Source organism: Mobula birostris, chromosome 4 (assembly GCF_030028105.1).
Source record: "Mobula birostris isolate sMobBir1 chromosome 4, sMobBir1.hap1, whole genome shotgun sequence".
NCBI lineage: Eukaryota > Metazoa > Chordata > Chondrichthyes > Myliobatiformes > Myliobatidae > Mobula > Mobula birostris.
The window spans coordinates 166175321-166201207 of NC_092373.1; the positions used below are offsets into that span (position 1 = coordinate 166175321).

Below are 25887 nucleotides of genomic sequence, written 5' to 3' on the forward strand. Positions count from 1 at the left end.
CATGACCACAAGGAGAATGTGGAAACTGCGGACTGCAATGGTTCTCAGTCAAGATTCAAATAGGCCTTTGGAGCATTGAGGCAGCTGCACGAACTGTTGACCACTGTTTGCTCATCATACACTTTGATTACCATGCTTCTGCCAAAGCATGAAGTGCAAGGGCAACCAAAGCCTTCTTCGTGCCAGCTTTGTAATTTTTCTGTCAGAGCTGTAAGGTTTACATACAACAACTCCTACCATTAATGTGGCATCTCTGTACCAAAATTGGTTCAAGGCCTTTAGAGTGGGAGCACCATCAATCTAAAACTGATGCCTGGCAGGTAACCCAGACCTTGGTGGATGTGTTAAGTGGCATCCTAAAAAGGAGAGTGTAAAAGAGTGACCAGAAGAATGCCAGCATTCAGGGACTTAGTAGCTCTATGTACAGTAACAGCAGAAGCTTGCAGAAGACATTAAAGTAGCCGGTCTTATTGACAGTGAAGAAAGTTATATTACAAGGGAGTCTTGATCAACTGGGTAGGTGGGCTGAGAGTTTAATTCCGGTGTGTGAGGAATTGCATTTTGGAATGTCAGATCAAGGTAGGACAGTAAGTGAACACTGTGGACAGTAAGGCCCTAGGGTAGTGTTGAAGAACAGGGGAACCTTGGAGTTCAGGTACATGGTTCCCTGAAGGTGGACTCACAAGTAAACAAGAGCCAGCTTTTGGCATGCTGACCTTGTCACAATGGGGGCGCTGGGAGGTGGACCCAAATGCAAGACACAGACACTGAAGTACAAGGAACAGGTCCTGACTAGAGTAGAGACGTGACAGGATGCAGACTTGGGCTTGGAACCCGAGCCAGAGACTGGAAAAGGTCCCAGAACCTGGGTCTTGCCTTGGGCTCGGGCCCCAGAACCAGGCCAGGACATGACATGACTGCAGGACTGGAGGCTGGGGTCTTGAGGCTTGAGGCTTGGAGACAGGCTCGGGGTCTCGAGGCTAGGGTATGAACTCTGAGCCAGAGACTGGGCAAGGACCCAGAACCTAGGACTTGACTCGGGCTCGGACTCCAGAACTAGGCGAGGACAAGACAAAGCTACAGGACTGGATATGGCTAGGGTGAGGAACTCCTGGATAGGGCGAGACACAAGGACTGGTAAAGGCACAAGGACAGGACTCGGATAGGACTGGACTAGGGCCTTCAGGAACACGAAGCCTTGGACTAGAAGAGACGGGAGCATGGAACCTAAGACTAGGAGAGACGGGAGCATGGAACACAGAGCCGGGACCCCTCCTTGGGAACAGGACATAGGGCCGGGACTCATACACAGAACGCTGAACATGAAGAGACGGATCTCAACACAAGGTGGTGGCTAACGGCTGGACCCACCTAGCGAAGGCAAGGACACAGAAACAGTTCCCAACGCTAGGTAGCAGCAAATGGCCGGACCTACCTAGCGAAGGCATGGACACAGAGAGACAATTCCACACAACGAAAGACAGTTCCTTATCTTGACATAACAAGGCTCCAGTCTTGCTCCGGCAGTAAAACTTCAGCAATACAGGCAGGGTATCCAGGCTAGGTGAGCAGGCAGAGAGTCAGGCAAGGCGGGGGGGAGAGAGACAAGGAGGGGAACAGGACAGTCCAGCAGCAAATCCCTGGTTTGCAGAGGTATTTATGTCTCAGCTCCAGAACGAGAATCATGTGCCCACAACAGAAACTGGGGAAAACCAGAAACCCCAGAACAAGGAACCACAGACCAGACTGTGAACCGGAACATGGACCCCATGGACCGGACCGTGACAGACCTTCATCAGAGAGAACATCGAGTATAGACACTGGAGGTTATTGAGCAGTTGTACAATATGCTGGTGAGGCCTTGCTTGTAGTATTGTGTTCCGTTTTCATCACTCTGCTTTTGGAAAGATGTCAGTAAACTGGAAAATATTTTCAAGGATGTTGACAGGACTTAGAGGACAAAGTTATAGTTAGATAGGCTGGTACTTTTTCTCCGGAGCATAGGAAAAGGAGAGGTTATCTTACAGAGTTGTATAAATTCTTGTGAGGCATAGATAGAGTGCATGGGCTCATCCATTTTCCCAGGAAACTGGGAATCAAGAGCTGTAGGGCATAATTTTAAAATGAAAGGGGAAAGATTTAATAGGAACTGAGAGGACAATTTTTTACAGAGAGTGTATTTTAAGTTTACTGTTGCAGGCAATTCTCAATCTCTGAATCTTTCCAAAGAATATTAACAAAATCTTTCAAAGTAGAGAAACAGCCAATGCAACTCAATTGGTTTATCCTTTCACCAGAAAGACAGAACTGCAGCCCTTCGACTCTTCTCGAGAACCACACTAGGTGTGTGAAACAACATCAGGTGTTTGTTGACCATGCCTGTGAGAGTTGGGTGTGCTGGTGCAGAGGTGTGAGAAATAATCATTAGGCGTAGCCTGGCATTTTGAGAAGATAAAGTAACTTATTGAGAACCATGGAATGCATGAGCACATTTAAAACAAAACATCAAAAAATCTCATGGAAACCAGCTAGCCAGAGGAACAGGTTTTTTTTTTAACTGAGCTGTGCATTACAATCACCTATACTTGAAATTGGTACTGATATTGTGAATTATTTATTTCATATCAATAGCTTGAATGCATGCAGCTCCTTCTATAGCCTTTGTTCTCTACAATTAATGAAATAGTTTGGAGATGTGGTTGGTGTGGTATCTGCTTCAATCCTGACCTTGGGTGTGGAGTTTGCACATTCTCACTGTAATCCTGTGGGTTTCCTTTAGTGCTTTAGTTTGCTCCCACATCCCAAAAATGTGCTGATGGGTTAATCGGCAGTTGAAAATGACTACTTAGTTTAGTTTAATGTAATGTATTGGTTTATCATTATGACACAAGAGAGACTGCAGAAGCTGGAAATCTTCAGCAATGAGAAAAAAAAGCTGGAGGAACTCAGCAGATCAGGCAACATCTATGGAGGGAAATGGACAGTCAACATTTCATGTTGAGACCCTTCAATAGGATTGGTAATGCAAAGTCTTTCATGTCTACCTTGTCAAAGTTTTTCAGTCTTGATGAAGGATCTCAACCTGAAACATTGAATGTCCATTTCCCTCCATAGGCGTTGCCAGATCTTGTAGAGTTCCTCCAGCATTTTATGTGGTTTATTATTATATCACATAATGAGATAAAGTGTGAAGCATTTGTTTTGCTGCCATCCAGACAGATCATACTGTACACAATTATGCCAGGGCTGTATTGCAGTTTCAGAGGAACTGCAGTGCAGCTAGACAGATAAAGGGTTGATTGAAGGGGTGTTGATTGGCACATGCATGAGAGAACATACATTGCAGCTGTGCAAGGAAATGAAGAGAGCAAATCTGACTAACGGCTTTGCTCCACAGGTTGCCTGTCAAAACACTAGTTCCTTTCAGCATAACACATCAACGATATATGCACAGTAAACCCCAACAATCAGGATATGATAATAGATACATAGAAACATAGAAAATAGGTGCAGGAGTAGGCCATTCGGCCCTTCAAGCCTGCACCGCCATTTAAAATGATCATGGCTGATCATCCAACTCAGAACACCGCCCCAGCCTTCCCTCCATATCCCCTGACCCCATAGCCACAAGGGCCATATCTAACTCCCTCTTAAATATAGCCAATGAACTGGCCTCAACTGTTTCCTGTGGCAGAGAATTCCACAGATTCACCACTCTCTGTGTGAAGAAGTTTTTCCTAATCTCGGTCCTAAAAGGCTTCCCCTCTATCCTCAAACTGTGACCCCTCGTTCTGGACTTCACCAACATCGGGAACAATCTTCCTGCATCTAGCCTGTCCAATCCCTTTAGGATCTTATACGTTTCAATCAGATCCTCCCTCAATCTTCTAAATTCCAACAAGTACAAGCCCAGTTCATCCAGTCTTTCTTCATATGAAAGTCCTGCCATCCCAGGAATCAATCTGGTGAACCTTCTCTGTACTCCCTCTATGGCAAGGATGTCTTTCCTCAGATTAGGGGACCAAAACTGCACACAATACTCCAGGTGTGGTCTCACCAAGGCCTTGTACAACTGCAGTAGTACCTCCCTGCTCCTGTACTCAAATCCTCTCGCTATAAATGCCAGCATACCATTCGCCTTTTTCACCGCCTGCTGTACCTGCATGCCCACTTTCAATGACTGGTGTATAATGACACCCAGGTCTCGTTGCACCTCCCCTTTTCCTAATCGGCCACCATTCAGATAATAATTTGTTTTCCTATTTTTGCCACCAAAGTGGATAACTTCACATTTATCCATATTAAATTGCATCTGCCATAAATTTGCCCACTCACCCAACCTATCCAAGTCACTCTGCATCCTCTTAGCATCCTCCTCACAGCTAACACTGCCACCCAGCTTCGTGTCATCCGCAAACTTGGAGATGCTGCATTTAATTCCCTCATCCAAGCCATTAATATATATTGTAAACAACTGGGGTCCCAGCACTGAGCCTTGCGGTACCCCACTAGTCACCGCCTGCCATTCTGAAAAGGTCCCGTTTATTCCCACTCTTTGCTTCTTGTCTGCTAACCAACTCTCCACCCACACCAATACCTTACCCCCAATACCGTGTGCTTTAAGTTTGCACACTAATCTCCTGTGTGGGACCTTGTCAAAAGCCTTCTGAAAATCCAAATATACCACATCCACTGGTTCTCCCCTATCCACTCTACTAGTTACATCCTCTAAAAAATTCTATGAGATTCGTCAGACATGATTTTCCTTTCACAAATCCATGCTGACTTTGTCCAATCATTTCACCGCTTTCCAAATGTGCTGTTATCACATCCTTGATAACTGACTCCAGCAGTTTCCCCACCACCGACGTTAGGCTAACCGGTCTATAATTCCCCGGTTTCTCTCTCCCTCCTTTTTTAAGAAGTGGAGTTACATTAGCCACCCTCCAATCCTCAGGAACTAGTCCAGAATCTAACGAGTTTTGAAAAATTATCACTAATGCATCCACTATTTCTTGGGCTACTTCCTTAAGCACCCTGGGATGCAGACCATCTGGCCTTGGGGATTTATCTGCCTTCAATCCCTTCAATTTACCTAACACCACTTACATACATGTATTTCGCTCAGTTCCTCCATCTCACTGGACCCACTGTCCCCTACTATTTCTGGAAGATTATTTGTGTCCTCCTTAGTGAAGACAGAACCAAAGTAATTATTTCAATTGGTCTGCCATGTCCTTGCTCCCCATAATCAATTCACCTGTTTCTGTCCGCAGGGGACCTACATTTGTCTTTACCAGTCTTTTTCTTTTTACATATCTATAAAAGCTTTTACAGTCCATTTTTATGTTGCCTGCCAGTTTTCTCTCATAATCTTTTTTCCCCTTCCTAATTAAGCCCTTTGTCCTCCTCTGCTGAACTCTGAATTTCTCCCAGTCCTCAGGTGAGCCACTTTCTCTGGCTAATTTGTATGCTTCTTCTTTGGAATTGATACTATCCCTAATTTCTCTTGTCAGCCACGGGTGCACTACCTTCCTTGATTTATTCTTTTGCCAAACTGGGATGAACATTTGTTGCAGTTCATCCATGCAACCTTTAAATGCTTGCCATTGCATATCCACCGTCAATCCTTTAAGTGTCATTTGCCAGTCTATCTTAGCTAATTCACGTCTCATACCTTCAAAGTTACCCCTCTTTAAGTTCAGAACCTTTGTTTCTGAATTAACTATGTCACTCTCCATCTTAATGAAGAATTCCACCATATTATGGTCACTCTTACCCAAGGGGCCTCTCACGACAAGATTGCTAATTAACCCTTCCTCATTGCTCAAAACCCAGTCCAGAATAGCCTGCTCTCTAGTCGGTTCCTCGACATGTTGGTTCAAAAAACCATCCCGCATACATTCCAAGAAATCCTCTTCCTCAGCACCTTTACCAATTTGGTTCACCCAGTCTACATGTAGATTGAAGTCACCCATTATAACTGCTGTTCCTTTATTGCACACATTTCTAATTTCCTGTTTAATACCATCTCCAACCTCACTACTACTGTTAGGTGGCCTGTACACAACTCCCACCAGCGTCTTCTGCCCCTTAGTGTTACGCAGCTCTACCCATATCGATTCCACATCTTCCCGGCTTATGTCCTTCCTTTCTATTGTGTTAATCTCTTCTTTAACCAGCAACGCCACCCCACCTCCCCTTCCTTCATGTCTATCCCTCCTGAATATTGAATATCCCTGAACGTTGAGCTCCCATCCCTGGTCACCCTGGAGCCATGTCTCTGTGATCCCAACTATATCATAATCATTAATAACAATCTGCACTTTCAATTCATCCACCTTATTACGAATGCTCCTTGCATTGACACACAAAGCCTTCAGGCGCTCTTTTACAACTCTCTTAGCCCTTATACAATTATGCTGAAAAGTGGCCCTTTTTAATGCTTGCCCTGGATTTGTCGGCCTGCCACTTTTACTTTTCTCCATAGTACTTTTTGTTTCTACCCTCACTTTACACCCCTCTGCCTCTCTGCACTGGTTCCCATCCCCCTGTAGTGAACTAACCTCCTCACGCCTAGCCTCTTTAATTTGATTCCCACCCCCCAACCATTCTAGTTTAAAGTCAAATGATTACATAATGATTCTGTTTGAGGGATATTTATTAATCCAGTCTCCATGGGCTTTTTGGAGTGGTGTCTATTTAACATCATGACATGCCTGCAGGTATAACACCCCCTGCATATTGTACTGGAGTGCCAACTAGGTCATCGATTCTGTGCAACAGGAATCTCATACCTGAAACAATGTGCAGTGTACAGGGAGGAGGTCAAACACCTAGAGAGCTGGTGCAGGGATAACAACTTGATGCTTAATGTCATCAAAACCAAGGAGATGATCATCGATTTCAGACGGTCTCAGCCTGAGCACACACCCCTCAGCATCAGTGGCTCCACAGTGGAAAGAGTGAAAAAATTCAAGTTCCTTGGGGTGCAGATCTCGGACAATCTCACCTGGTCCAGGAACACCACTGGGATTGTGAAACAGGCCCAGCAGAGATTGCACTTTCTGAGGAAGCTTAAACAAGCAACACTCCCCACTAACATCTTAACTACATTCTACAGAGGTGTGGTTGAGAGTGTGCTGACCTTTTGCATCACAACCTGATACTCCAGCTGCAGTGCTGTCGACAAAAAAGCCTTGCAGAGGGTGGTTAGGGGAGCAGAGAAGGTTATTGGGGTCTTCCTACCTTCTATCCAGGACCTCTTTCAGAGTCGATGCCTCCAGAAGACATGGTACACCATTAAAGACCCCTCACACCCTCTCCACGAACTGTTTGTTCTTCTGCCATCAGGCAAACGTTACAGGAGCATCAAAACTAAAACCACAAGGCTACTAAACAGCTTCCTCCCACAGGCAGTCAGACTGCTAAATAGCTGCTCCACCTGACTCTGCTTTGGACACTTATAACTTGATTTTAACTGATATGTGGCTGTTGTGTTTTACTATTTATTGTTATGTTTATTATTTAGTGTTGCGTTTATTATGTTATGATTGCACTGCTCCTGAGAAACGCTGTCTCATTCTGCCCTGCAGAGCTGATGTACAGTTAAAATGACAATAAAGTTTTTTGAATCTTGAATCTTGAATCTTGATGGTGGAGGAGGCAGACACTCTCGCAACATATTAGAGCCATTGAAAAATACAGGATGGAAACAGATCCTTTGGCCCAACTCTTCCACTTCAACCATCACACCACCAGTCTGGTCCCATTTGCCAGTGCTTGGCTCTAAGCCCCTCCCATCCAACTGTTTTTTTAAATTGTCATTGTCCCTGCCTCAACCACTCTCTCTGGCAGCTCATTCCTTATGCATGCCATATTTGCATGAAGAAGTTGCCCTTTCAGGTCCCTTTCTAAGTCTTTCACCTCCTATCTTAAACTTATGGCCTCTTGTTTTGATTTCCCCCTCCTTGGGAAAAAGAGAGCACATTAACCCTCATGATTTTATATACCTCTATGAGGTCATGTGGAAGCAGACTAGGATGACCATGGCACAACAGGTTTAAGACCAAATGCTGATGAATGGGATTCCTATAGATGGCAATACATGGTCAACACGGACATGACGGGACGAAGTGCCTGATTCTGACTTCCAGGGGAACTAAATGCTGGAAGGAGAGAGAAACAGAGTTGAAACTTTTCATCAGAAAAGTTTTGGTGGTCTGAAATTCAATGTTAACTCTCTCTAATAGCACATTGAGCAGTTCCATCATTTTCGCAATGTCCCCAGTTTTAGGTCTTTAGGGACAGCATTTGTTCTCACAGGGTGACTGCGGAATCAAAAAGGTCGATTCAGTTAGTCGCCCTCGACTCGCCATAAAGATCAGAATACGATAAGATACTGCTGCCACTAGGCAGTCGATAAGCACACTCCGAGAGTGGAGGTGAAGCGGGAAGGAGTAAAAGCCACGGTTGGTGCATTGTGTCTGACGTCTTTCTCCCGACTCCTTGATCAGTGACGCGCACTGGCTTCATGTTCCATTGGAGATTGCGCCGAGTGAACGGAGCCCTTAAGATCGCAAAGACCAAGTCCGTCCCGCTTTTGGCAAATAAAGGAGAAACTGGTTTTGTTGGCAGGTCTCCGCACTTGAAAGTCGGGCTGCAGATGCAAAATCTGTTGGATGCAGCAGGGTCGGGCTCTGAGCTGTGTGGGAGAGAAAGGCAGCGGGAAGGACGGCTGGAGAGAGAAGGAGCGAGACCTGAAACCCGGTGAGTGTGTTTGAAGGACCCTGCATTCCTCGCCGCAGTTCTCCGCAGTGGCGTCTCTCCCTGTCTGTGCTGCACAGGTGCAGACTTGCATGGGGCACTTGAGCAAGACGGTGTTCCTCTCGCTGTTGAGGTGGGCAGGTCGGCGTTCGGGAGTCCGGGACACTGGCGCTAATTGCTATGTCCTTCCCTCCCAATGTAAGAGTGTCCCGGCGAGTCTGCCCCCTGCAGAAGCCACCCATTGATTTATCTCGAAACAGAAGGTACAGTCGAAGTATTGGTCTTGGAGTCACGCTTGGTTGGTGTTAGTTTGGTGCGCTTGGAGCTCTCCAACACTCCAAGTCCGGCTGAAAATAATTGTGTAAAACATCGGTAGTGGGACTGTCTGGGAAATGCATAGAGGACTAACGTCCGACGCTGCCTTCGATTTTACCGAAGGGTTGGTATTGATTGTTTGCGCAGCCAAACGTGAAAGGGAAACGGTGAATAGTATTTGAAAAATATGAAAAAAGGGGGCACCACATGGAACGTGTGTGTGCCTGTCTGATCACAATATGTACGTGTCTAATTATGTATGCAGCTGTATGTAACTGTACCTGTGTCTAAATCTGTACCTGTCAAACAGTGTGCGTCTGTAAACTGTATGTGTATCTAACTGTGCCTGCGTCCATGTGTATCTGTGTCCATATGTGTCTGTTTACCTGTATCTCATTCTGTACCTGACTGTGTGTGTGTGTGTGTGTGTGTGTGTGTCTATCTAACTGTGTGTGTGCCTAAATCTGTCCAGCTGTGTGCTTTTGTGAAAACTGTAAACCTGCATGTGTAGAAATTGTGTCTTTGTGTGTGAGTGCATGCTTAAACTGTATTCAAATGCCTGTGTATGTGTCTGTGTATGTAAATAACTAACTCCACATCTGTTCAACTCGGTGTGTGTGTATGTGCACTCACATGCCCAAGTATGTCCAACTGTGTGTGTGCATCTATTTCTGTGTTCTTTGCCTATCTCTGTGTGTGGCATGTATGCATCTTTGTGTGTGTATGTGCATGCCCATGTGTGTCCAACTCTGTGTGTCTAATTCTGTTATAATTCTGTTATGTGCATACACACATCTGTCGGTGCCTAATTGTGTATGTATGTACTGTATGCACCCAACATCTATGTATTTTTGTTGGTATTTAGTGAATCTTTTTTTGATCTGTGTATATGTGTAGTGCGCATGTTATCTGTTAGTGTCCATGTATGGGTTTACTTGACTGCCCATGTATACATCTATTTGTGTGTTTTTGAGTGACTCTGACTGTGTCTGAGAGACCATGCACATAATGATTAACATTCAGCACACATTGATTCATGCAACTCACATCATCCATTCTGAATTAGATAGCTTGCGTGTGTGTGTGTGTGTGTGTGTGTGTGTGTGTGTGTCTTTTTTATGGGGGGGGGGAATACTGTCAAATTTTCTAATTTCCTAACATGTCTAATTTTCTGATGAAAGATCACCAACCTGAAATAATGATTCTTTTCCTCTTTCTGTGGATGGTGCCTGAACTGCAGAGTGTTCTTAACATTTATTGGTTTTATTTCAGGCTTCAACAATTTCAGTCATCAGCAATTTTGCTTTTTAATTACATATAGTTTTGACAGAATGTGGTTTTCATTTATGTATTCTTGAAACTGAACTCAATGTCATCTGGCACTTAATCATATTGACATTGGCATCAGTTGTTAATATTACACTTGGCACCAATAATTGACAATCACATTAAAATATATGTTACTGCTATTTATGCACTTTATAGTGATTCTTTGTATTTGAATATATGTTCATATAAGAAGTGCCTAATATTTCTGAATTTGGTAAAGTTGATTACATTGTTTGGCATATAGTGGGAAGTGTTGGGAGGAGATGGTCTTTAATTCTCTCCTTTAATGCAAGATGTAATTCAGATCTGGATTTCTCTCCCATGATACAGGGAACAATGAACTGTTAAGAAGTACAGTACCTGGGTTCCTAATGAAACTTCGACAGGGAATCTAATCAAAAGGCAAAGTCTGCATTGGTACATTATCCTGAGTCAAGATCACACAACTGGATGGGGACAGTAGCAGGAGAACTGGATGCTCAGGCAGTGTCAAAGTTGGTGGTGGGCACTGAAGGCCTTGGAGGAAACTCTTGCAGCAACGGCCAATGGAAACCAACATCTCCAGACCATCAGAAGACTCTGGGCTCATGTCCTGGGACAAATGTGGCTGTCACCAGCTCTGTTCCTTCTCCATTTTCACCCACCCAAGATGGATCCAGTGGAGGGGAACAGAAACAGACAGGTGCCCCAGCTGCTGGGAATGATAGCTGGGATGGTGCAGGCAAGGACGTAGCTGGGCAAAGCCAGTCAGCAGTAGCACCAGCCACACAGATGGAAAGTTGGCCAGAAACACGGGGAATAAAGCACTCTCAACAGAGACCTTCTGGTGGTCAGCATACTAAGGATGTGGACACAAAGCTTCATAGGACTGATAATCAGCATACAGAGAATGTGGACACAGGGTCTCCTGGGTGTGATGGTCAGTGGACCAAGGGTGCGAATATAGATCCTCCTGGGACTGATGAGCAGTGGATCAAAGATGTGGGTACAGAACCTCCTGGGGCTGATGGTCAACAGAGAAAGGATGTGGGCATAGATCTTACTGAGGGTGATGGTCAATGCACTAAAGATACAGGCACCGTACCACATGAGGCTGATGGTCAACAAATCAAGCATGTGGACATAGAATCTCTTACAGCTGATGGTCAGCGGACCAAGGGTACAGACACAGAAACTTCTGTGACTGGTGGTCAGTGCACTGAGGTTGTGGACACTGGTATTCCTGGGACTAATAGTATGTGGTCCAATGTTGGACCAACTGTGGTAAATGGTCAGCAGGCAAAAGGTCTGGACACTCACATTTCTGGATCTGATGGTCAGAGGAACATGGGTGTGGATTCTGGACCTTCTGGAACTTACAGTCACCAAACAATGCCTTTGGGCACAGGACCTTTAGGAACCAACAATATGGAGACCCACAGTGGACAATTAAAAGGAAATGAGCAAGTTTTGAAACCAGGTCAAGAGCGAGGACTGGACCAGGACGTCCAGAAGGATCCTTGGGTCCAGAAAACTGAACAGGATAGCATTGAAAAAGGAAGCGGAGAGAATGGCTGTGGCAGTGACCCAGTGACAAAGATTGATGGCCAATCAGGTGATAGAAAAGGGAAAATAGCTGAAGCTGAAAGCTGTGAGCAGCAACTGAGAGTTGGAATGGAGGGAGGCGCCATCCCCAAAACTGGCTTGGCATTACCTGAGGAAATTCATGGGCTACAGATTGCTTCTAAAGGAAATGAAATCTCTATCCACGATTTTTCTATAGAACAGCAGCCACCCTTACAAACGTTGGGTACTGAGCCAAACAAAACAGGAAAAAGCCAACAAGATGAGTGCAAATTTAAGGATGCTGAGACAATGACGACCCAGTCTCCAGCTGGCTCCTTTCCTCTCAACCGGAATAAGTCCTGTCGGGATGTTGAAGTCCAGGCAGTTCTGCAGAGCTTTCAGTGTAAATCAACTGCAACCAGCCCCAAGAGCCCAGTGCCTGGCTGGGCAGGGAACTTGCTGAGTGATACCCTGAGTGCTCAGAAAGTCTGTTCAGAAAGCAGTAACCCCAAATTCTATGTGGCCAATAATCACATGGTGTACATCACGGACACCCAGCAGGGCTCGGAACAGCTGAAGATTACGTGTAATTTTACAGAGGACGCTGAGCAATCGAATATCATTTGTGAACTCACTGAGGAGTCAACTGGCATAGAATCCTGCAGAGGTAACAAAGAAAATAAGCAGGAAAATGACTGTAATCAGCTAGCAATAACATGTGACAACAGGAGTAGGCCGCTGGTTTCTAGAGTTCTAGATCATGGACCGGGGCAATCCGCTGCTTTCATTGGTCAGTCAAAACTGGATGAAGCTGGACCACATTTGCAGCACAAAGCAGAAACTGACTTCTCAATGGGTATATGCCAGATACACCAGGGACATGAGCAATCAAAGAATACTTGTGCTGTTAGTGAGAAGTCAAACCAATCGAATATTAATAGCAGCATCAGACGAGAAACCACCCACCTGCCCATGTCACACTGTATTGTAGAAGTATCTGCATATGGCAGCATTGGCAACCAATCACAAAACAGTCTTGATAAAGCAGGTCAATTAAGTATTTCTGCTGACACTATTATAAGAGTCCAACCACAGAAAAGCAGCAAAGAATCTGAGCAATCAAAACAAGGATCTGCACTAAGTAGGCAATCTGGCCAACTAAAGTATACCTGCAATAAATCTGACCAGTTGAAAATAGACTTTGACGTTAATAAGCCAACCAAGAGTCCAAAACTTGCTGTGGACATTCAAGAGATATCTGATTGGTCACCCATTGTGGATAATCATGGTGAGGATTATGGGCCATCACAAGTGGCTGGTGACAGGATTAATAATTTCAGCCCGATAATGGGTGTAAAGGAGGAGCATGTTCAGTCAAAACATGATCCCAAAAAGAAAACTAAGCAATCTAAAGATGTCATCAATAAAATATCTGTCCAATCACAAATTATAGAACCTGACCAATCAAAAAGCCCTCACAACATCTCAAAGGAAACTGACCAGCCAGACCCTGACCGTGGTACAAGAAAAGCATCTAGCCAATCAAAAGGTGCACACAGTATCAATAAGAGATTGGCCCACTCACAAGCTGCTTGTGATGTAAGGAAAGAATCTAGTCAATTTAAAACTGATTTGAACAACAGTGATGGATCTGGCCAGTTAATAGCTTCACACGACAAATGTAAGGAAGTAGCCCAATCAAAAGCAGATGATGTTACTAAGAAAGAATCTGTGCAATCAAAACGTACATCTCACATCAGCAAGCAACCTGACATTGATGTGGAAGTTGAACAAGAGCAGGCAGCCAGTGATGCGAGTAAAGAGACGGTGAAGTCGAAGAATGTCCGTGATGTGATCTGGGATGAACAGGGAATGACCTGGGAGGTGTATGGAGCTTCCCTTGACCCTGAATCATTGGGATTTGCCATTCAGTGTCACTTGCAGAGACAGATTGTGGAGTACGAGAAGCAAATCAAGGTAACCAACCAGAGCAAAAGATCAGCATCTATCGATGCAACGCCTGGGAGCAGTAAGCCTAATAAAAGAAGGCAGCAAAATATATTCAGGACAGTTCTGCAGAACATGAGGTCCCCACAGTGTTGTGTACGTCCAGAACCTTCATCTGTAATTGACTGAAATTAGCGTAGCAATATTTAAAGAACCCTTGAAATTCATAGGACATACTGCTTTATGATTACCCCTCCCCCCCCCCGGACTCGATCATGGACAGATTTTTTTCCTAACATATGTGAATGGGTGACAGTATTCCACATGGCCATTCTATTGTGTGTCCTTTTTTTTTAGAGGAACCAGGTAGGTTGCCTGTTAGACAATGATGCCCACTAGCCGTAGTTAAAATGAGTAGTTAGTTATTATTTCATAAAGAGTAAATTAATATTATAGAGATAACTGGTTTGTGAAGATTTTATTCAGAATTCTTGGACTCAAAAATATATATCATTCATCTTGAAGCTCATGAATATCACATGATGGCCTACAGTGCATGAAAACAGTTCATATATTTTAATTGGAGCAAAAAAAACTGCTGAATGCTGGATTTCCAAAACAAAAACAGAAAATGCAGGAAGCTTAACTGTGCTTCTTTCAACTTAGTGCATTGCACTCAGTATCAAAATGTGTTCTCCTCACACTGGAGAAACCAAATACAGAATGGCTGACCACTCTGCAGGGCACCTCTGTGCGATCAGCTGTGAGCTTCCAGTCGCCTGTCACTTCAATTCTCACCTCACCCCAACACAAGTAACAAGTAGTGTAAGCTTGAGGAACAGCACCTTACTTTTCTTTTGGGAATGTGGTAGTCATTGGGAGTTAATATTCAACTTAACTATTTCAGGTACCTCACCCTTTTTATTCCCTCTCTACCACCCTCCCTCAAGGAATGACTGTAGTTTCCACTTCAATTTATTTCTACTTTCTTATTTCCAATTGCTGATTTTTTAAAAAAGTAATTACTATCCTGCCAACATTGGTGTGCACTCTATCATAGCCTCTCTCTCTGTTCCCTGCTATTCTTCCTCCCTCTCCTGTTGGCCTTCACGCATTTCCAGTTCTGATGAAGGATTCTTTATCTACCCCCTCTGATGCTGCCTGACTCACTGAGCACTTCCAGCATTCTCTGCTTTTGATACACTTCTCTGTTTGTTCATGATTTGAGGGATAAAGTTTACATAAGCAGCCCATAACATTTGCAGTTCTGTGCTTCCTGTAGAATGTCACCTGTAAAGCAAACAAGTGTTGAAACATGTTGAAATATAGCCAACAGTACAGTTATTTGTAGAAGTACAGGGTATTAACCAGTGTTTTTTAATTCATTAAGGAACATAGCTCTTGTTCCAAATACTTAAGTTTCATGTTAATTCTTGGATTAATGTGCTGTATTTAGTAAACCAGAAGACTTTTTATGGTATAAATGTAGGACTAGAAATATCAATATATGCATCTTAGCTCAACATACCAGGTGAAATATATACAGTAACTGTCTGTACTTGATTTTAAAACAGCACCAACAGTGGTCAAATTTTCAGCTGATCTTTTTCTATTGCATTAATATGAATTAATTATCTTTTACTAAGCCTGGATACAGTTTTCATAAACATTATTCCATATCCATTCCCCGTAATCTAACAAATGACCAGAAGTAAAGAGTGATTGTTATGTGATAGCTCCTATACTCTTAAACAGATGAGGGAGCTGAAATCATTTTGAGGCTCATCGTTGAAATGGATGGTGAGGAGTAGAGAAGGTGATGCAAAAAGAATATCTTTGTAGCTGGGGATGCTTTCTGATTCCATAGTATTTCAATCGTGTGCTTTTCCCTTCCTGTTAGATTGTTCATCATCTCTACCTCTTAAAGAAATGCAGTTATAGAGCAAGGTTAGTTTATGGTAATTAAGAATAAGCAGAATCAAAGGAAATCTCATTAAGATGTAAGAACTTTGGTGGGTTTAACGGGATAGATGACAAGCATTTTCCATAAGTGAGAGAGTCTAGAGGTCACAACATACAGTTAAGGGGCCATAAATTTACCGTAGAATTGTGATGAAGAAAAATCTGCAGGGATGAACACAAGGGATTCTACAGATGCTTGAAAATATTGAGCAACACACACAAAATGCTGAGGAAATCAGCAAATCAGGAAGCATCTATGGGTGGGGATAGTTGGCATTTCAGGCCAATACCCTTCATTAGGATGGCCTGATGAAGGGTATGGGTCTGAAACATTTACTGTTTATCCCCATCCATAGATATTGCCTGACTTGTAGTTACTCCAGGATTTTGTGTCTATAAAATGAAGCAACTTTTACTCAAAAGACTTCCAGTCTCTGTATTCTCTATTCCTGTGGGTAGTGAATACTTAGTTATTAAGTACATTCAAGGCTCAGGTCGATAGATTTTTGAAGACTAAGAAAATCAAGGGAAATAGAAATTGGACAGCAGATTAGATCAGTAAAGGAGGCTTTACTGTAACTGATTGGAGAGAGATTAATGTTGGCACCAAGGGACAAAGATCAAGACTGATCGATTCCCAGGAATATAATTATTTGCTTTGAAGGGAACAAAACTTCATGTGGAGCTACTGAGATATATAGCTGATGATAACTTAAATGCAGAATTGGTTAGGAGGCACCTGGTTTATTTGTGTGATACCTGTGTTAAAGTAAGGAGGAATATCAAATTAGCCCTGTGTTGTAAATCCATTTAATTTAAACAAATGCTAATTACTTTCTTTGAAAAAATAGAATGGAAATGGGCAACGCTTGAAAGTCCTGCAGAAAAAGTGTCTTATTTTCTGGAAAAAAAATCAAAAATGCTCAATTGTTGATTTTGTAAATTATCAATTGTTATTTGGAGGCAGAGTGGTACAGCTTGCAGAGTTGTCAGCTCACACCCAGGTTTACTCCTGACTTCAGGTCCTGTCTGTGTGGAGTTTGCACTTTCTCCCTGTGATTGCATGGGTTTCTGTAGGGTGCCCCAGTTTCTTCACATATCCCAAAGTTGTGCGGGTTGTTAGGTTAACCAGCTACTGCAACTTGCCCCCACCCCCAATGTATAGGGGAGACGACAATGTAGAAATTGTGTGTTTAATGCAGGATTATTGTAAATGTGTGGTCAATGGTCATGTACGTTGTGGCCTGAGCATCAACCATTGTTTCCTGTTGTTTCTCTATGATGACTTCTCGCACAACAAAAACAACTTACATCTATATAGTGCTTTAAAGTAAGCAGGATATTATCAGACAAAAATTGATATCAGGGGACATAAGGAAATATGCAAAAGAGAAATGTGGAGGGGTTGAGGAGAGAATACCAGCAGTTGTGGAGCACTTAAAATCTGGATAGCACAAGAAGCCAGACTGAAGAGTGAAGATGTTTCAGAATCAGTTTTATTATCACTAACATAGGACACAAAATGTATTATTTTGTGGCAGTAGGACAGTGCAGAGAACTAAAATTACTATAAACTACAAAATAAATAAACAGTCCAAGAAGAAAGAAATAACAAGGTTCATGGACCATTCAGAAATCTGCTGGTAGAGGGGAAGAAGCTGTTCCTAAATCGTTCAGCTTGGGTCTTCATGCTGTTATAATAGCTGAAGGACTTTACAGAAATTGGGGAGGATATGGTTGGTGTAAGGTGGTGTGGATGGAGGGTGAAGTAGAGTGCGAAGTGAAATCAAATAGAGGGTTGATGTGTAAATGGGACCTAATGTGTACAAACACACAGAGTGGAAGTGATTTGGACGATTTTGGATTTGTGCAAGGAAAAGATCATGGAATATTCAAATCAATATATAGAAAGACTCCAGGTAATGACTCAAAAATGCTGCCTCTCTTTACTAACAGGTAATCTTCCTGTTTTATTGGAAAACCCAGCAAGCAATTAAATTTGACCTATGGTGATTGTTTTCTCATTGTTGCGTGTTCTGCAAAACACTTCGGCATGTCATCCATTCAAATTATTTAAATGCGTAAGTTTACTGAGGTGGTGCAAAGGGAAAGCAATAACAGAATGCAGAATATAATATTATAGTTGTGTTACATAGAAAGCACAGTGCAGGTAGAAAGTAAGGTGAAAGGCCAATGATGAGTTATATTCTGAAGTCAAGGATTTACCTTTATTATACAAGAAGTGTGATCAAGAGTCTTATAACAGTTGGATAGAAACTGTTCTTGAGCCTGATAGTGTACGCTTTCGAGCCTTTGTATCTTCTGCCTGAGGGAAGGGTGGAGAATAAAAAATTTCTGGGGTGGGAGGGTTCAGTGATCCAAAGATTTCTTGGATTTAATTCAAGAAATTAATTCAGAGAGATGAGGGTTATGATTGAAATAGTATAGATGAATGGTCAAGGAACTAGAATATAATGGCTAGGCTCAATTTATATATACTATCAGTAGCCACTTTATTAGGTACCTACTATACCTAATAAAGTGGCCAATGAACATATGTTCATGGTCTTCTACTACTGTAGCCCACCTTTTTCAAAGCTTAAGGCGCTGTGCATTCAGAGATGCCCTTCTGCACACCACTGTTGTAATGCATAGTTATTCGAGTTACTACCACCTTCCTCTCAGCTTGAACCAATCTTGCATTTTCCTCTGTCCTCTCTTACTAACAATTATGTTTTCACCCACAGGGCTATCACTCACTGGATGTTCTTTTTTCTCTCGCACCATTCTCTGTAAACTCTAGAAACTGTTGTGCATGAAAATTTAAGGAGATCAGCAGTTTCTGAGATACTCAAACCACCATGTCTGGCACCAACAATCATTTCACAGTCAAAGTCACTTGGGTCACATTTCTTCCCCATTTTGACATTTGGTCTGAGTAACTGAACCTCTTGACATATCTGCATGCTTTTATGCATTGAGTTTCTGCCACATGATTGGCTGATTAGATATTTGCATTAATGAGCAGGTGTACCTAATAAAGTGGAGAATGTATGTAGAGTACAAAGCAGGGATAGATCCAAAGACTATGGACTGTGGCCACTGAGTATATACTCTCAGATTCTGTTTCAGAACAGTCAAATCCACGATGTCTGATGGGTATGAAGGGGAAGGTTGCTGTCACTGCTCACCACTCACATTCAGGACCTACTTACAATTCCAAATCGCATCCCAGTGATGCTATTAGACCTAAGCTGCTCATTGAAAGAAGAGCTTCATTTCTGCAGACTTCCTCTCCTTTGAAGGCTGGAAATTTGGTTGGCTACAGGATCGGGGAAGCCAAGAGACTAGCCTCTCATTTTAGCTGCTCATGTTTACTACCAAAACGGGGAAGATTTAAATTGCTATTCGGAAGCTTGAGTTGCAAGGAAGGGTTGTTTAGACCTGGAACGTAGGAGGTAGTGGGGTGACCTGATAGAGAGATGTAGACTATGAGAGGCACAACAGGATGAAAGCACAAAGCCTATCATCCAGGGAGAGGTTATTAAAAACAAGAGGACATAAACTTAAGATCAGAGGCAAGAGATTTAAAAGAAGAAATTAGGGACTGTTTCCTCATGCAAAGGGTGCTACATATTTGAAATGAGCTGCCAGAAACAGTGCTCGAGGCAGTCACATCCTCAACATTAGCCTCCTCAGTAAGTACATGGATAGGTGAGCTTTGGCCAAACATGGGCGGATGGGACTAGTTCATTGTGCAACACGGTCAGCATGGATGGGTTGGGCTGAAGATCCTCTTCCCTTGCAGTTTGACACTATGTCTCTAAACCTGGGGCCAAAATCTTGTGAATCTTCTTATTGTTAAGTTAAAAGTTAAAGTCTGGCACGAGCCGTGTGGCCCATCAGGCCGGTGCTTATGCCGGTTTCCATCTTCTTTCTGGATAATACAAAATCAAGTCCTGGGAAGGTTTACTTGATCTTCCAAAGAGAAAAGTTTATCTGTTCTCCTTGGCCCGTGCAGATATACTGATATAGGAATCATCTTGATACTTTTCTAATGAATTCTTCCTTCATTCAATGGTACCACAGTTATTTAAGTTGAGGACCTTTACTACATGCACCTTTATCATTGTAAACCTATTTACATTTGTTCCTTATCTCTGAAGAAAACATTTCGATGTTAATCAATTGCTATATGTTACATTTTTAAAATGTCTCTTTTTTCTCTGTCAAAGGTATAATAAATGTGATTATGTAGGAAGAATTTCTGTTTACAGTCTTCTCCCAAGGGTTTGGATTTATGATGTTCTGTATTTTCTAAGAGTGAGCCATCATGCAATTGTTTGTCTCTATAAAGAAACATAGAAAACATACAGCACAATACAGGCCCTTCGGCCCACAAAGCTGTTCCGAACATGACCCTACCTTAGAACTACCTAGGCTTACCCATAGCCCTCTATTTTTCTAAGCTCCATGTATCCATCCAGGAATCTCTTAAAAGATGCTATCGTTTCCACCTCCACCGCCGCTGCCGGCAGCCCCTTCCACGCACTCACCACTCTCTGCATAAAAAAATTACCCCTGACATCTCCTCTGTACTGAGGAGATGAGCTGTCCAAAGACAATGTGGATAAGAAACAAAAAGGGTGCATCTATACAGTAGCTTTTCTGATTCAGAACCTCATGAAGTGCTTTACAGCAAATTAATGCTTTTAAAACATTGCCCTTGATTTAATATGGGAAACTCCCTGCCATTTTGTATACAGTAAGCCCTCACAATTAATAATGAGACAAATAACAAAGTCACCAGTGTTTGGTGATAGGTTTGGCATATATGGTGCCTTGAGAACTCTCCTGATCATTTGTGAAAAGTTCCGTAGGATACCATGTATCTGTCACATCCCATGGGATAGACGGTACCTGTGTTAGTGAACGGTGTGCTTCTAACAGTGCAGCACTCCCTCAGATCTTTAGAATAAGAAGGGAGATTGTTACTGGTGACCCCGTTGTTACTAATAAAGTCATGCTTCCTTTAGGAATAGTACAGGCAACCCCTCTGTTATGACCATTCCGGAAATGGGAATTAGCCCTTAGGGAATTCACAAATCACAACCCAGAAATGTGAGATAATGGATTCAAGTTCCCACTTATGGAACTTGTGTGGATAAATAAATTAAAAACATAAATAGATTCTTTTTCCCAACTGGCAGTAGTGACGTGGCTTCACACTGAAAAATCATGACAATTCAGTGGTTCCGATGTAGTCTCCTCTACGTTAGTGAGACCCGGTGTAGATTGGGGTCTTGCTTTGATGAGCACCTTCTCTCCATCTGAAGAAAGCTGGTGGCCACCCATTTTATTTACAATTTCCATTCCCGTTCTGACATACCAGTCCATGGCCTCCTCTTCTGTCACAATAAAGCCATTCTCAGGTTGGAGGATTAGCACCTTGTATTCCATTTATATAGCCTCCAACCTGATGGAATGAGCACCGATTTCTCCAACATCAATTAATTTCTCCCCCCTCTGCTTTTCCTCTTTTTCAATTCCCTACTCTGGCCCCCTCTTACCTCTTTTCCTCACCTGCCTATCACCTCCACCTGGTGTCACTCCTCCTTCCCTTTCTGCAATGGCCCACACTTCTCTCAGATTCCTTCTCCAACCCTTTACCTTTTCCACCTATCACCTCTTAGCTTCTTACTTCATTCATTCCCACCACCCACTTGGCTTCACCTATTACCTTCTAGCTTGTACTACTTCCCTTCCCCCCTACCTTCTTATTTTTCCTTTCCATTTCTAATAAAGGGTCTCAGCACGAAATGTCGACTGTTTATTCTTCTCCATAGGCGCTGCCTGACCAGCTGAGTTCCTCTAGCATTTTGTGTGTGTATCTCTGCATTTCCAACAAATGCAGAATCTCTTCTGTTATTGTGTACCGGAGTTGGGATGTTATGTTCAAGTTGTATAAGATATTGGTGAGACCTAATTTGGAGTATTATGTGCAGTTTTTGTCACCTACCTACAGAAAGAAGTCAATAAGACTGAAAGAGTGCAGAGAAGATTTACAAGGATGTTGCCAGGACTTGAGGACCTGAGTTATAGGGAAAGGTTGAATAGGTCAGGACCTTATTCCCCTAGAACATAGAAGAATGATAAGAGATTTGATAGAGGTGTGCAAAATTATGAGTAAGTGCAAGCAGGCTTTGTCAACTGAGGTTGAGTGAGACTGGAACTGGAGGTCATGGGTTAAGGATGAAAGGTGAAATGTTTAAGGGGAACATGAAGGGAACCTTCTTCACTCAGAGGGCTGTGAGAGTATGGAACCAGCTGCCAACAGGGGTGGTGGATACTGGTTCGATTTCAACATTTAAGGGGCATTTGGATAGGTACAAGAATGGGAGGGGCATGGAGGGCTATGGTTTGGGTGCAGGTTAATGTGACTAGGCTGATTAATAGTTTGGCCTGGACTAGATGGGCTGAAGGGCGTGTTTCTGTGCTGTACGGTTCTCTGATTCTGAGAAATTGTCTTCCTTGAGGAGGCTGATGCATGGTGTTGAGAGATTTACAAAATCATGAGGGGCATGGATAAGGTAAATGGTTACAGTAATTTTTTTTATCAGGGTAGCAGAGTCTTAAAAATAGAGGGCATTGGTTTAAAGTGAGAGGGAAAATAGATAGAGAGGACCTGCTGCCATTGCTGGAAGGATCAAGAACCAGGAGATCTAGAATGACGGCTGGCAAAGGAAAGAAAAGTTGATTGTGGAGAATCATGCTTTACACAATGAGCTGTTTGAATTTGCATTGAACTACCAAAGCAATAGTAGAGACAGATTTGATTGTAGTGTTCAAAAGGTATCCTAAAGTAAAGATTTTGCAGTTCAGAGACTGACTGGGGGTGGGATGCAGGCCCAGTTGGACTGCTCTTTGAGAGCCAGGACAGACTCAAGTAGCTAACTGGTCTGCTTTTGTGCTCTAATTGTTCTCTGATTCTTGTTTTGGATCATGATTCGACCTTTGCGGATACCCAGTTGTGTAAATGCTGTGGTAAATAAAGCATCTCTTGCTGATCTTCATACTGAAAAGGTTATTTCCAGAACGCACTGTTGTCATCCCTCCCTTTACTCCACCACTGTCAGAAATCAGCCTCGTCTCAGCCCAGCCTGATGTTGCAGAATTTTCTCATTGAGCTCTCTGACCCCTCCTCTCCTTCTACATCACCCGTAATTCATTTTATTCAGACTCCACAAGACTCCAGGGGACAATGTATTCTGCATAAAAGATTTTTTCTTCGGCCTCCATAAGACTCCAGGGGACAATACATTCTGTATAAAGTTCGACATGAGTGCAAATATATTCGGAGATAAGGTATTCTCTTGGTTGTTCTGTTCAAAAATTCTGTGGTTGAGACAAAAAAAAAACACATTTTTTCACTCTTCAGCCCTTGTGTATAATCTCTTTTGGACCAAAGCATAAAAACCTTTCTTTAATATTATATGAGTTCACTAAAATTAACAAGACATGATTATTTGATCTGGTGTTGGCCACACATGGAGGCCAGTCCTTCTGTACAGTGACTTAAATTCCATGAGTGATTGGAGTAATTACAGTCTGCTGTGCCTGGATAATAAAATAAGCAATGAGTGTGAGAGGCCCACCTGATTTAGTGTATTCTTTGAATAACATTGCAGTATTATAATAAATTTCTTTATAGTTTTCCTGTGGCAATCCAAGTAGCAATAAATCAACAATCTAAAACGTGAATATTCTCACTTGACTACAAAGCATTCTGTCATATCTTTTTAGTGTCATCAGCATCATGTTTTATTCACTGGATTTCAGTTCCTTGCAAAAACAAATACGCTTATTGTCTGTCTTTCTCACAGGAAAGCCATTTAATACTCTCCCCTCTTTAAAATCCCCTTCGATCGCACTGCCTGACATTCCTTGTACCCAAGACTGATTTTTCTCTGGCAATCATTTTCGTATCTTGGGAATTTGTCTGCGGCTCAGTCACAAGCATGCTTTCTCCCCAGTGAAAAGGGAGTGGTCTTGCGATCCCATTCCAGAGACTTAAGCATAAAATCCTCTGAATCAGATGTATTATCGCTGACTTTTATGATGTGAAATTTGTTGTTTTGTTGCAGTAGTACAGCGCAAAGACATAAAATTACTATCAGTTACAAAACTAAAGAGTGCAGTAAAAGAGGAAGAACAAGGCAGTGTTCATGGACCATTCTGAAATCTGAGGATGGAGGGAAAGAAGCTGTTCTTGAATCATTTCAGGTTCCTGCACCTCTGCCTGATCATAGTAACGAGAAGTGGGGGTGCCCCAGATGGTGATGGATGCTGCCTTCTTGTGGCACAAACTTTTGAAGATGTCTTCATAGGTGCGAATAAAGAAACCCAATAAAGTCCATTAAAACAAGAAGACAGTCAAACACCCAGTGTGCAGAGAGAAAAAAAAGCAAATGATGCAAACAAAGGCAAGCAAACAGCATTCAGAACTGAAGTTTACAATGTCAGGCGTCATTGCAGCTGATCCAGAAGTCCATTAGCTTCAGTCCAGCACAGAGACGGACGAGTAAACCCTGCAGAACAGCGAGCCAAACTAGATCATCCCTTGCCTCCCACCCCAGCGCCCTGGCCTGATGCTAAAATTGTCATTCCTCACTCTTTGCCGCTTTGATTCAGACTCAGGCTCTGCCTTTTTGATTTGGCCTGACTTCTAATCAATCAAACCGCTGATCTTTCCTCGACTTCATGTTGCCTCGTCTCCGCTGCATCGAAACGCCTACAAGTTCTCTCCAGCAACTCTGGCCCAGACTGCCCTGCCCCTCCGAGACCCCAGCCCACAAACCACAAAAATACTAGGTCGAATAGGTGATTCAGCTCAACTTCAGCAAGGCAGCCACAGGCCACTGTTTGCAGAGATCAGAAAAAGTGCAAATAGCAAAGTATTTAGTTGCTTTCTTTGTTTCATTGGCCATTAGCAAGTACTCACTTAACTTAAGCAGTGCCATCTTAAACCAGGTTGTGCTTGTGATGGGGGCCTGGCTGAGTCAATAACCCTCTGCAACCTCCTGTCTTCTGCGCATTGGAGCCTCCATAGCAGGAATGCAAACAATCTAAATGCTCTCCACTGCAAAGCTGTACAAATTGTTAAGAGTTCTTGTGACATATGGAATCTTTTCAAACTCTTAATGATGTAGAGCCCCTGGTGTGCCTTTTTTTGTGATTACACCAATGTGTTGGACCGAGGATAGGCGATCCTTGCGTGCAGCCTCAGAGTTGTAAAATCATTACCACAGTAATAAATCATCTGTGCTAACCTACACTAATTCCATTTTATTCTCCTGACAGTCCCATCAGCTCCCCCAGATTCTGGCACTCACCTAAAATCCAGGGGCATTTTGCAGTGTGCAGTTGACCTACCAACCTGTATGTGCTTGGGACACAAGAGGAAACTAGAATACAGCGAAGAAATCAATTCTGCCACGGAGAAGATATTAAATCCGATGGGCAGCACCAGTGGTCAGAATGGAACCCATGCTACTGGAGTTGTGAGACAGTGGCTCTGTTAGCTATACCACTGTGTAACTATAAAATTTAAACCTTTCTAATGACTCCAATGGAAATGTGAGTTCAGGTCCTAAATTATTTCTCAGGTAGGGGGCAGAGATTTGGGTTTGAGCTGCTTAGCGATGGAGGGTTGGGAACTGGAATCAGGCAGTAGCCAGTTGTCTCTGAGTTGGTTTGGCAAACACCATCGACCCTCCACACTTCAACTTCAACAGCACATAGCCACTGGTTGAATTTCAAGAGTTGCTGAACCGCATCTTAATCTGCAAACAAGAGAAAATCTGCAGGTGCTGGAAATCCAAAATCAATACACACAAAATGCTGGAGGAACTCAGCAGGCCAGGCAGCATCTATGGAAAAGAGTAAACTGTCGATGTTCCAGGTTGAGACCCTTCATCAGGGACTGGGAAGGAAAGGGAGAAGCCAGAGTAAGAAGGTGGGGAG

The 25887-nt window shown here is 43.0% G+C and overlaps 1 protein-coding gene across 1 annotated transcript; it reads left to right on the forward strand.

The window, feature by feature from the left end:
* Positions 1-8617: 8617 nt before the first annotated feature.
* LOC140196065 (uncharacterized) lies at positions 8618-15151 on the forward strand. Its single transcript, XM_072254772.1, has 2 exons — positions 8618-8769; positions 10741-15151. Exon 2 carries the CDS (start codon positions 10861-10863, stop codon positions 14089-14091), a length of 3231 nt encoding a protein of 1076 aa, XP_072110873.1. The 5' UTR covers positions 8618-8769; positions 10741-10860; the 3' UTR covers positions 14092-15151.
* Positions 15152-25887: the final 10736 nt, after the last annotated feature.